Below are 13,770 nucleotides of genomic sequence, written 5' to 3'. Positions count from 1 at the left end.
TAGTCGTGATTGCAAATCCGCTCGTTATCATCAAAACTGCGCCCAACCTAACGAAACCCACCCTCTCGTCGCGACCGAGCCCTCCTTCCTTCCTTCGTCTCCACCGTTCGACGACCTTCGTTTCGCCTTTGCCAGCTGTATCCTTCTGACGCGACAAACGCGACTACCTTCACTCACTAAAGAAATTCTACGCTTTCGCGACATTTTTCTCCGACCCCGAACTCTTCGAAACTTCCTCCTCGACGTTTGCTAATTCAATCGCCAGCTCATCCGACAGAATTTCTATCGTAATTCGGTGAACTTTCGCTGAAATTGTAAACATTGGACGCTGTGTTTCTTGTGAATTGATCAAGAAAATTGTAGTTCTTGAGAATTGTAGAATAAGGTTAGGCTGAAGTAAGGGGTGGAAGTGTAGAATTTAGGAGATTTAATGGAGTGGTGGTGGGAAGGTGAAATTTTTGATGAAATGTGGTTTAAGAGTTGATATGAAGTGGAATTAGGGACTAGGGAATTTTTAGATTTACTCTTTAAGTACTACGTTCTCTGATTCCTGTGTTTAATATATTTGAAAGTATTCAAGTTTGCAAGTATCAATTATGTAGAGTAGTAAGTAAATTTGTAATCAAATTACAAGGTTGTGAAGTTAGCAAAATGTCAAATCCTCACATTTTCAACTTCTCAAACACCCAAAATTTCACCTCAACAAACTTTCAAATTCCCTAACTTTCCCTATCACAAAACAATTCCCATACAACACACCCCCATTGTCGCAAACTCCCCACTTTTAGAACTCCCCATCATTAATAAATACTTAAATAAAAATCTGCCACATTCAGGACTTCGATAGAATAAAAGTTGAACTTATAAAAACATTACCGACACTTGGAAGAATCATTTCTAAGCATGACGCGTTCGTACGAACACGTTAAGGAAAGTCATAACATTCTCGCTCGATGACGAAATGACCTGTGCTATTGCAGGTGAGTAAGGATCACCGGCATCCGCTATCAAAACGGTTCCTTCATTCTACCTAGCATGATTCTCTTTCTCGAAGATCAATCATTCGATGGACCATTGATTTTGACGTTCCTGTGACCTCGTAGCGTACAATCGGTGCATTGTGTTTCAGTTTACCTTGGACCTTTCAACGGGACATTCATGTCGAATCAAAATGCTATATCGGTTGAAAAGTATACTGATGTTGCTCAAAATTTTACTATTCTTTTTTTGCCATGCTGACAATTGTTTATGTCTAATATCCTCTTTAATATCCTAACTGATTTGTGGGTTCAAGTACATTGCTTCATGTAGCAGCTATTGCAAATTTAATTCATCCACGTTTGAACAAGTTTGACTGATGGATGAATTTGCTTTAGTACAATTTTTTAGTACAGCAATTAGTACAGATTATTCTTTATATGGTAAATACTCTAATTATTAGAGTATGTTAGAGTCTAATATTTACTCTAATTTATTACATACTGTGACATACAATTTACTGTATTTCAAATACTTCGACACACAATCTGCTGTAATGTAATAATCTATTATAATATACAGTGTCTACTATAACACACAATTCAAATCCAAAATACCACACTTCCTCAAATTCCAAAATTCCAAACTTCGCCCGAAGAAAACCACGAAAGAATGTTGATATTGTTGTCAGACTCATACGTCGATTATACTAGCAAGAGAAAGGAAGCATCGATTCTCGATGGTATCGATTAATGCCTGTGTCGTGGACGTCCCCTTCGGCAGAATCGGCACCATAGGAACCCCGTGGCTCCTTTTTCGAGGATTCTCCTCGTGTCCTCATGAGGTAGGACCTTTGTCCAGCCTCGGTCCCACCAGCGGAATAATTCGACTGCCATTTTTCTCGCTTTATGCCGGGTAAGCGTTACTAATGGCTCGTTCTCCGCCGATCGCAACGACCCTGTTCCTCCGTTGCTCGTTCCTCGCCACGTAAACACGCTTCTGCCCTCCAATACACGCGTGTGCCCGCGAGCCGCTGCACGCGCGTCTACGAGTTTAATAAATTAAACCATGCCGCCTGTATCGGGAACGTATAACGCGCATTTGTCTTCGGAACTTTAAAAATCGAGAGGACTTCTTTTTGCTTGCTTAACCCTTTCGGTGAAGGTTTGAGGCTGAATCGGATTAGTAATTTTGCTAGGATAGGAATATGTGGATGTTTCTTTGCTAGGTCTCGGGAAATTAGAAGTGCAGGTCATTTAGGGATGTTGGACTTTTGGGATGTAGGATATTAGGAATTATAATATGGGATATGGGAATTATAATATGAGACTTTCAGGTGTACTTCGCTAGGTCTCGAACAATTAGGGGTGTGGATCATTTAGGGATATCGGACTTTCGGGATATGGGATATTATGAGTGTGGGACTTTCAGGTGTACTTCGCTAGGTCTCGGACAATTAGTGCTGTGGGTCATTTAGAGATATCGGACTTTTGGGATATGGGATATTATGAGTGTGGGACTTTCAGGTGTACTTCGCTGGGTCTCAGACAATTAGTGGTGTGGGTCATTTAGAGATATCGGACTTTCGGGATATGGGATATTAGGAATGTGGGACCTCCAGGTGTAGTTCGCTGGGTCTCAGACGATTAGTGGTGTGGGTCATTTAGAGATATCGGACTTTTGGGATATGGGATATTATGAATGTGGGACTTTCAGGTGTACTTCACTAGGTCTCGGACAATTAGTAGTGTGGGTCATTTAGGGATGTCGAACTCTCGGGATATAGGATATTATGAGTGTGGGACATTTATGGAACTTCGGTGGGTCTCGCACAATTAGTCATTTACTGGTGTTGGACAATTGATGGTATGGGTAGTCAGAAGTGTAAGGTATTCAGGTGCACTTCCCTAAGTTTCAGACAATTAGTGATGCAAGTTATTTAACACTAGAACTGCTAAGCCGGTCAAATGACCGCTCCACAAGCTTCTTATTATAACAAACACATTTTGTTAAAATACATTACCTAAAATCAGAATTGATAAAGGATAAATGTGTGTACTAATTTATGTTTCGTTGTTTGTTTATTTATTTTTCAACTTCATTTTTAATTCCAAATTAAGTACATATTATATGCTGTTAAGTTTAGTGTTAAAGATGTGTGGCATTTAGGTGTATGGAGTATTCTCCAACTCCTCAAATCTCAAACATTAAAACAGTCGCGTTCCCGGAAAATTTGCTGCGACGTCGATAGCCATAGAATTCCCCTAGCTTCCCCCCATTTTCGTCGATCCCTTTCCTCGATGTCAGAGCATAATTCAAGAAACAGTGGATTTCACGGATGCGTGCACACGCGCGCACGGGGTAGCAATAAAAAGTGGTTGGATCGGGACCGAAAACCCGTTTGACAGTTTTCTCGGGGTCCCAAAACGAAAAATTCATATTCATCTTGGGCGTGGGCGTATACGGGTCGCTCTACTAGAGAACAGAAACCGGTGAACGTGTATTTTCGGGCTCGCCTCACACAAAGCCACCTTTCGTTGTGGCTCGGCTCGATAGAGAAAGATACAGAGTCGCGAGAAAAGGATAGCGGTGATAAAAGGCGTTAGTCCATTCTCGGATGACTTATGTGTCGGCGCAGCAGAAATACAAACAGGTGCTCGAACCCCCTCGAGAACCTAAACTCATCGAAAATAAAAAGAAAACGACGGAATATAAAATATATACCCACGCGTAAATATGCTGGGAGGGGATGTGGGGGTGAAGGGCTGCTAACCCGTAACTAAACGGACAACCGAGACTCATTTCTTGACCTTACTACGCCGATACTACTTTTAGATCATTTTTAATTTCTTATTTGCAATTTTTCTATTATTCGTCACCTATACTTTCATCTTTGACGATGCGCTTTAATTCTACTTACTTTATGTATTTTTTTCTGGTTGTATTATACTTTATGTTTTATATTTTATTATACAGGGTGTTTCAATTTTATTCTGCCGAATGGTAACACGACTGCGTATGTAACACCTCTTATTTTTATTAAAATACGCTGACATCAGTGGTAGAAATGAAACACCCTGTAGATACGAACAATAAAGAGTTCAGTACAGAAAAATAACTTAACGCAAACAATCAGGAAAGAGAAAGCTCGACAATTAGAATTTCGCATACGGAGTCCGAAAAAGCAACAGCAACGAGACACTCGTAAACGCGAGAAAAAGAAAGAGTACGAACCCGCAGAAACATCGAGCAAACGAAACGAGGAGGTGCGCGTAGCCGAAAAAGAAAGACCGACGAAAGTTACACGGAAACGCGTTCAAGAGCAGAGGGAGAGTGGGGGATGATAGAATAAGAAAAGGATCGGCGAAACAAGGTATACATCGCAAGAAAATAGGAAGAACGGACCGCAAGAAGAACATCGTCTCACCCCGCAGAAATTCCGTTCGAGTGTGATTCGTTCTTGGCTAGGGAGAGACTTGCTCCCACCTATGTAACCCCCGGAAACCGTGGTTCTGGCGGCGCATACGAGCACGGAACATGGGCGTGGCCGAAATGGGCGGAGCCTGGATCTTGTTCCGAAAGGGTCTTCGTCCTGAAGAGCCTTCTTGTGCCAACTAGCGCCACCAACAACCCCGAGACAACTCTCGAGTCACGCAACACGGTTCCCCACCAGAACGTTGGCTGGCCTTATAGCGCGACAATCCGTGTTCCTCTTTTAACGCACGAACACTACGACCACGGAGTGTGTACGGATCGACAGAGAAACGCTTTAGTAGGTGTGCGTGATCCCAGTCGACGATCGGCCGCGTGGTAGGGGCAGAATCGAGGATGCCAGTCTTCCCCGGGCCACGGATCCGGACAGGGTGTTTTCCGATCGTTTTCGATCTTACGCAACAACTTTTTTCACTCGGACGATTTTCTTTCTGATCCAATTACTCGTGGACGCTGTTTCAAGTCAACTCGTTCAACCATGTTACTCGATACAGTGTTGTGAACGTTGCCCGAACATCTCGTGTACACGTGTGACGGACTGAGTCTTTCGGCTGGTTATGGCAAACACTCGTGGTTAGGTGGTTACGAGGAGGAAAGATGAAGGTGAGTTGGTTTGTGTGGATTTTTGGGATTTCGGGTTTTTGGAAAGATGGAGGAGTTTTTATTCTGTAGTTTGTGAATTATCAAATTGGTCAATTAGAAAATTTATTGAGTTTTTAGTACATCAGATTTTGAATTCTCAAGAACTCTCAAGTTTTAAAATTTCTACGTCTTCAAATTTTAGGGTGTTCAAGTTTACAAATTATGAAATGTCCAAATTCACGAATCTCCAATTTCCCTGCATTTGGAATTCTTGAATCTCCAATTTCCTAAATTATCAAGTCTCTAAATACTGAAATTGCTGTGTCAAATATTCAAATTCCCAAATCCCTAAATGTCCAAATTTGTATTTCCACAAACTCTTGTACCCCTAAATTCTTACATCCCTAAATTCCTAAATACTAAAATTAGTATTTCCCAAATTCTGCTAACCCTAAACTCTTGTGTCCCCAATTTTAAACCCTTAAATTCGAATATCCCCAAATCCCTACATCTCCAAATACTAAAATCCCTAGATTCCAAACCCGCAAATTTCTAGCTCCAAATTACTGCAGCTCCACATTCAAATTCCTAAATATCCTAAATTTAGTATAGCAATATTTGTAACGGCATATTTAGTAAATATTTAGTGACGTTTGGCAAACGAATCGTATCGAATAATTTTTAATAAATGAATCATGTTAAAACAAATAATTGACGATACTTTTCTATTTATCTGCAGTGAAAAATCAAACAAATGACGCGCTATTTTTGTCTATAATTTTACACGCTTCATTAACGATCGATCGATAAAGCGTTCGATTATTTGCTGACGAAGATAGTGCGCTTTCGCGAAAATACACGAATTACGCACGAAATGTGTAAACAGGTGTGATCTGTTTGCATCTTAAAAAAATGGAAAATATACGAGAAATTTAAGTTCTCTTGGTATTTTGTTGATGTATATTAAAAAGTGTTCTTGTAGAAGGTCACATTTTCAGTTAATGAAATACGTGTCCGTTTTTACTCTTAATATTTTGCTGTCATTTCCTTCTAATTTTAGTCACGATTTTTACTTCACCGGTTTCGGTTACAATGAAAACGAAAATTTCATATTTTATCATTTCTTAACAAATCATTCTATTTATGGAAAGTCTGCTGTCTAAAGAAACATGTTCAAAGATATCGAGTAAAATATTAGCTTTAGTTACCTCTAACTTTTGTAATATTTATATACTCAATGATACGAAAGTATCAAAAATTTGTACGATCAATCGTGAGGAAAATTTGTAAGGTTCTGACAGGAATTTTGGTTAATTTAGAATCATGTGTATGGTTGAAGAAATCTATCAAACTATTTGCATGAAAAGACGAGAATAACTCAAAATTATTGACTGAAGAGGTTAAAATACACCAACCTCAGCTACTGATTCAAACATAGTTGCATATACATTATACCACAAAAATCTTATTTCATTGTACAGTTTTAAAAACAATAATTTTAAAATTAAGTAAAACACCACATACAGCAGAATACTTGAAGTAAATCGCAACAAAGATTTAACTCATGAAAATGTCTTGAAAGATCTTGACAATAGTCTGCTAATAAAAGTTTGAACATCGTGACAAAAATTTGAGGGGTTAATCGCAAGGTGCAAACGTTCCTCTTAAAAAAAGAATAGATAGTTCGAAGTGTAAGGACGGTCGAGATAATTTTGAAATATCACGAAAATTATTTACGATGGCCGGTGAAACGTATAAGGGCGATAAATCAGTCGGAATGGTGGTCGCTCGTGCCATTAAACGTCCATCCGTGTAGCCAAGTGACGAATCGGATGTATACGAGGAACTTCGGTATCCGGTAGTCGGCTGGTAAAGCCCGTTTGACCCCTTCACCCGTGCATTTCTTACTTTGTCAGCTCATCTCCGTCGCCCCCGAAGTGTTGACGAATAAAAAATGACTCCTATTATTCTTTCTTAACTACGCGTTGATTGCGTTCTTCGCGGCCGAGTCCACCTATGAGCACGTCGACACTTTGAAAAATTCCATCGTTCTTTCGACGGAAATTGTCTGCTTCGAATTCGAAAATTATGCGGGATTTTGATTCAAATTTTGGAGGGTTATAGGGCTATTCTGCAAGGGGTGTGAATGTTCGGTCCTCAGTTAGAGGTTAGGGTTATGACTTTCTTAGGAAGTTACGACTTATTTCTAGGGTCATGCATTGAGACAATTTATAAATTCTAAAAATAAAGTGGAAAGTAAAATTTTAGGGTAGTTTCGAGGTTTTGGAATTTGAATTATTTTGCGGAAGTTTAAGATTTAAATTGAGATGTGGATTTATGAATTGGAACTTGGAAAAATATAAAAGATGTAGCAATTGAAGAAATGTGAGAGTAACTTTGGAAATGAATTTGGAGTAAATTTGAGATAAAATACCAGAATAAACCCACTGAAATTTGTAAGCCATAAAGAGGGTTTTTCTTCAAGTTTAATTCCTATGAATATATCACATGGTTCCGACGCAAGATTAACTCGTCAAGTTCGCAAATTAATTTGCACCCATAAAATACCAGAACTTGGAAGAGGGTTACATTCCCTTAAATTCATTAGTGGCTACATATCACGTGATATTAATTTCGATCCAAGATTATTGGTCACGCTTGAGCAGAGATCTTCCAGCGGTATCGAGCAACGGAACGGCCACAATATGTGCCCAGACACGGTATTAATCGAGTGGCTCGCTTTCCGAGGGAAGATCGAAATGCCAGAAGGTATAAATCACAGGTGGGAAGTTTAAGTTTGCCTTCGGCAGATCATAAATCAATGACCGTCCAGTTAAAGGTGAAATGATTACCGGCCGACGGAAGGTGGCGCGATAAGGAGAGAAAGAACGGCGCGATGAAGACGGAACGAACCACGTCTTCGAAATTGGCTGTCGTCGATGTTGTCTTTCTTGATGCGTCGGTTGTGCAACGGATCTTTCTTTCGACGTTTCTTTCTTTTCACGACCTGTTCTTTCGCCGATTCGTATGTAAATTCATCGGGTTTCACCGCGAACAACTAGCCAAGACGCTGATGAATCGTGAATACCCGTTCGGGGGTGAAATTTATGATTGCGAACCTGTACTCTTTCTTTACTTTTACGTATGAAAATACCCTTTCAGATTGGGCAAATTTTCCCTTATATTTTAATCAAATATTTCAGGCAATTTGCATTCTTTTCGCGTAGAAGGCTAAACTCATACTTATAACCGAAGCCATTTTGTTTAATTTTGCTGTCAAATTAAACGTACGTTCAATGTAATAAGATATAGAATATTTTATGCTTCGTTCTTTATTATTTTCTTCCAGTATTTTTTATTTAACTTTGAGGGTTTTAAGTTAAAAAATTGCAATCTGATATTTTAACTTATTATAATACATTCTTTATTTTATTTTTAAAAAATTGCAAAAGAATTAGCAATACAGTGTTCAATATTAATAGCATAAATAATTGAACACTAAGTACTTTAAAATAATTTACCGAACATAACCTCTTTCGCACATCCCATTTTTTAGACACGTTGTACAATGGCGGGCAATTTAAAAATGTTCGGCGAGTACCCAAGCGCCCTAATCCAGATTCAGCGTCGTTCTTTGTATTTAAATTTGAAAAATGAAGGTTATGATAACCATTTTGTCCCTAGCCCCAAATTCATGACCGCGTGTTGCGTCGAACAATAACCTTTGTGCGTTACTCGTGTACCAATTAATATTATCGAAGCGAAACCATACTCGCGTGTGCGAATGTACAGGTGTGCGTTAGAGCACGTGTACCGAGACAGCGATAAGAAAAAGTTGCATACAGATCAGATACACGTTATCCTCGAGTTTATCTGTACGCACTCACAATGACTTTCTCTCCCCTCGTTGTCTTTCTTCCCCTCCGGACATGATCATGCCTGGAAAGAAATCGTGTCGCTGGATTATCAATTAATTAATCGAAATTAATTGTCCACGATTACGGACAAGTTCATTTTGACTATAATATACTCTAATAAGTACTCGACTTGTCGTTTTTCATTGTGTTCATTTTACGACTTCGGTTTCACCCTCTTAGAATTGTAGAAGAATTAAAATAATTGCATATCTTATTAAATAATTGCAGAGTACAAATAATTGCATATTTTATTTAAATAACGGTATCGTATAAATAATATATTTAATGTCATATGTTATTCAGAAAATTATATAAGAATTAATGAATACTTGTCTATGTGCAAAGTCCATGGCCTTCATCAAGCATCCCCTAATTTTAACAAAAGAACTCGCAAGATATTTTTCAAATATCTTTTCTTTCTTTTTCATGTTCATCATTTCAATACTAATTTTAAGAAAAGAACCCGCAATCTTCCAAATATCTCTTCCTTTTTCATTATGTTCATCATTTGAATACATTCATCATAAAATAATCTCGTTGCAGACCGAAGTGGAGACAGACCCAGAGTGCACGGACAGTATCCTCTGTTCGAACAACAACAATAACACAACTACCAATAACAACAACAACGTGACTAACAGCAAGAAGATCGGTACCGGTATTGGAAACAACGAAGGTCACGATGGAATGGAAATGGATTGCGGTGGTTGCGGCGAAAGCGTTCGCGAACGCACCGTCCTCTGTGTAGGGGGTCGTACCTGGCATTCCAGGTGCCTCAAGTGTTGCGCCTGTGCGAGACCGTTGCACGATCAACATTCGTGTTTCCTCCGAGGGATGAGACTTTATTGCAGGCACGACTACGCCCTGTAAGTATAATAGTACCAGAGATTTCTATTTACAAGGTCGAAACCGATAGCTAGCGCCAGGGTTTAACCTTGGTCGAGGGACACTGTAGGCGCCCTGAGAGATGTGACGATACAGCAGAAACAAGCGCCAGGGGATCTTTTAATTTGGAAAGTTAGACTTCTTTAGATTGAGAGGGCTGGAATTTTGGAGAGTTGAGGATTTGGGGATTTGGGGGTGAACTTGAGAAATTGGGAGCTGAGGGTTTGGGGAAGTTGGGAAGTTTGGGGATCTGGGAATAGCAGAATTTGGAGATTTGGGGATTTGGGATCTCGAGAGCTTGGGGACTTGGGGATTTGGGGATTTGGGAATATGGGAATATGAGAATTTGGAGATTTGGGGATTTGGGATATCGAGAGCTTGGGAACTTGGGGATTTGGGGATTTGGGGATTTGGGGATTTGGGGATTTGGGGATTTGGGGATTTGGGGATTTGGGGATTTGGGAATATGGGAATCTGGAAATTTGGAGATTTGGGGATTCGGGATCTCGAGAGCTTGGGGACTTGAGAATTTGGGGATTTGGGAATATGGGAATATGAGAATTTGGAGATTTGGGGATTCGGGATCTCGAGAGCTTGGGGACTTGAGAATTTGGGGATTTGGGAATATGGGAATATGAGAATTTGGAGATTTGGGGATTTGGGATCTCGAGAGCTTGGGTCTTGAGAATTTAGGGATTTGGGAATATGGGAATATGGGAATATGAGAATTTGGAGATTTGGGGATTCGGGATCTCGAGAGCTTGAGGACTTGAGAATTCGGGGATTCAGCAAAGTTAGGAATTTCAGAATTTGAGAATTTAGGAAAATTGGGAATTCGAGTATTTGGAGATCTGTAAAATTTGGAAATATGTAAATGTAAGAATTTGACAATTTGGAAATTTGAAAACCAAAGGCCTTGAGAATCTCTGAGCTCCCAAAGTCTCCCAAATTAAAAATTCTCAAATTTCAAGCTCCTTGAACTACTCAAGATACACCTTATTCTCGAGGTACCACAACCGATTATAACCTTGATGTCCATATATCTCTCCTATCTCATACCCGTCTACCATGTACCTAAATCATTTAGCGAAGAACTAGTCGATCATAATCGACAGTTGTCTCGATAATCTAAAAGCAACACGAGGGATTATCGATGCGTTCAATGATATTCTGTCGGAGACACCCCACTGGTACGTAACCGGTGAGTAGAGACGAGCTTAAGAGGACGTTTCTCGACTACCACTCGGGAGCTTCTGGAAAGAGCGATCATTTATTCGACTTACGGGACAGTTCTCGCGGAGTACGCTGACACTGGCATAACCGATATCTCGGGACACCCTGTCGAGCAGTCGGTTTCAAAAGATTCCACCCAACATCCCCCCGGGATCGATTTTGAAACGTATCGATCTGGATTATAACTTCGTGACTCGCTAAAACGTTCAAGCTACCTTTCTTTCCTTTTAGACCAATCGGCTACTTGCTGAAGTACCGTTTGTTGTTAGACTATAACAAATTATTAAAAACAAGAGTTAATTAATTTCATCAGTAAATGTATATCATTGTCTCAATATTAAGAGTTCTCAAAAGTGTCATTTGCATATCTGAAAATAATTTAACTGAACTTGCAGTGTCACATATGAGCACCACAGTAACTGACTCGTAGTCAAACTACTACAAATTAAGAACAAGATTACTTAATCTTTCAACTTCATCTACCAGTGCATATCATTGTCTCAGTATTAAGAGTTCTCAAAAGTGTCATTCGCTTATCTGAAAATAATTCAACTGAACTTGCAGTACCACATATGAGCACCACAGTAACTGACTCGTAGTGAACCACTACTACAAATTAAGAACAAGATTACTTAATCTTTCAACTTCATCTACCAGTGCATATCATTGTCTCAATATTAAGAGTTCTCAAAAGTGTCATTTGCTTATCTGAAAATAATTCAACTGAACTTGCAGTACCACATATGAGCACCACAGTAACTGACTCGTAGTGAACCACTACTACAAATTAAGAACAAGATTACTTAATCTTTCAACTTCATCTACCAGTGCACATCATTGTCCGAACATTAAGAGTCCTCAAAAGTGTCTTCCCTTAATCTATAAATAAACCCAACAGAAGTTGCAGGTCACACATGACAAAAAGTACAATATTTAAAACAATCGCGTATCGGAGTCACGTGGCTGTCACGAGGGCACATATATGCCCGCAGATGAACAGATATCCGTACACGCGTAATCGACGTATGGGCTTCGTGTTAGAGATTCGCCAGTGGGTGATTAATGTCTTCCGATGTAGTCTTCTCGGTTCTGTCCCCTCTGCCCTGCGTCCCCTACACCCTCCTCTTCTTCTTCTTCGTCTTCTTCTTCTTGTTTGGACCTCACGTACAGTCGGCTATTCACGTCAACGGACATACGTGTACCATGCATCCTCACGCGTGAGCTGCGAGTCACGTTGCGACGTTGAAGCTGGACCGATGCACGAATAAAGGACATCTCAACTGACTTTTTCTCGCGGTTACGGGTTCTTCGAGAAAAAGAGAGGGATAACCGATCCGACCCAACGTTTATGCTTCTTCGATCGACGGGCGCCGCCTTTCGGTACAAACGGAACCGTGCTTTCGAAACGTATACCTTCTTTTTGTGGGACTTTTTCGGTGGGTGAGACATTGGGAAGTTGGCGGTTTTGGGGTTTGGGGATTTGGGGGCTTGGAAGGGATTTTTGGGAATTTGGGAAGGGATCTTTGGGAATTGGGGGATATTTGGAAATTTGGGAATTTGGGGGTTTGGGAATTTGGGAGATTGGGAATTTGGGAGATTGGGAATTTGGGAGATTGGGAATTTGGGAGATTGGGAATTTGGGAGATTGGGAAGTTGGGAGATTGGAAATTTGGGAGATTGGGAATTTGGGAGATTGGGAATTTGGGAGATTGGGAATTTGGGAGATTGGGAAGTTGGGAGATTGGAAATTTGGGAGATTGGGAACTTGGGAGATTGGAAATTTGGGAGATTGGGAACTTGGGAGATTGGAAATTTGGGAGATTGGGAATTTGGGAGATTGGGAATTTGGGAGATTGGGAATTTGGGAGATTGGGAATTTGGGAGATTGGGAACTTGGGAGATGGGGAATTTGGGAGATTGGAAATTTGAGAGATTGGGAACTTGGGAGATTGGGAATGTTGAGAGATTGGAAATTTGAGAGATTGAGAACTTGGGAGATTGGGAATTTGAGGGTTTGGGAATTTGGGAGATTGGAATTTTGGGAGATTGGGAATTTGAGGGTTTGGGAATTTGGGAGATTGGAAATTAAAGAGATCGTGAATTGAGGAATTTGGGAATCTTTGGTAATTCGGAAACTTAGGGGTTTGCACTTTTTAATCATTTGAACGCTTAACACTTTTTTGGAATTCCTTGAATTTGATCTTTCGTAATTTGCGTATCAACCTCGTCTCTACCAAATCTTGAGATCTTACAACTTCAAACATCTTGAACTCAATAATTTTTTACTACAAATTTCAGACTTGACCACCCTCAACCCCAAAAAATTCACAGTTCGCAATAAAAAATGATAGAACTTCTAACTTTTAAAATTTGTAAAACCAAAGAATTTAAAATTTGATAAATTCTCCGAAATTGCGTATCCATCCAACGAATGCGCGCCACTTGTCCCTCGATCTCCCGGGCAACTGTGCCCGTCACCGTTCTAGCTGACTAAGGAATTCGCTTCGTAAGGCCATCACGCATCTCTCTCATTCGTCCACCCTCGTGTCGGTTTTCAGGCGTGCATGGCTTTTAAATTAATAAATATTCACCGGCTTCTACGATCATTTCCTCGTGCTTCGATGGAAAAATGATAAAACGATCCCTGGGTTCAGCAGCGAGTGAACCAGAAATCGCTCTATTA

General features: G+C 40.1%; 1 protein-coding gene across 3 annotated transcripts in view; it reads left to right on the top strand.

Moving 5' to 3' along the window:
• The first annotated feature begins 4,621 nt into the window (after positions 1 to 4,621).
• Positions 4,622 to 13,770, top strand: part of LOC100878746 (LIM/homeobox protein Awh) — a 14,029-nt gene continuing 4,880 nt past the window's right edge. For 2 of the 3 annotated variants that reach the window (XR_013038335.1, XM_012287834.2), the window contains exons 1-2: positions 4,622 to 5,073; positions 9,513 to 9,835. Coding sequence is in view for 2 of the 3 variants with exons in the window: in XM_012287834.2 (XP_012143224.1) it covers positions 5,068 to 5,073; positions 9,513 to 9,835 (329 nt within the window). In the remaining variant the exon portion in view is untranslated. The remainder of the gene's footprint in view (positions 5,074 to 9,512; positions 9,836 to 13,770) is intronic. The other variant, XM_012287833.2, reaches the window with a different exon arrangement.

Source organism: Megachile rotundata, chromosome 6 (genome assembly GCF_050947335.1).
Source record: "Megachile rotundata isolate GNS110a chromosome 6, iyMegRotu1, whole genome shotgun sequence".
Lineage (NCBI taxonomy): Eukaryota > Metazoa > Arthropoda > Insecta > Hymenoptera > Megachilidae > Megachile > Megachile rotundata.
Note: the sequence above shows the minus strand (reverse complement) of the source record. Positions and strands in the feature narration are given on the sequence as shown.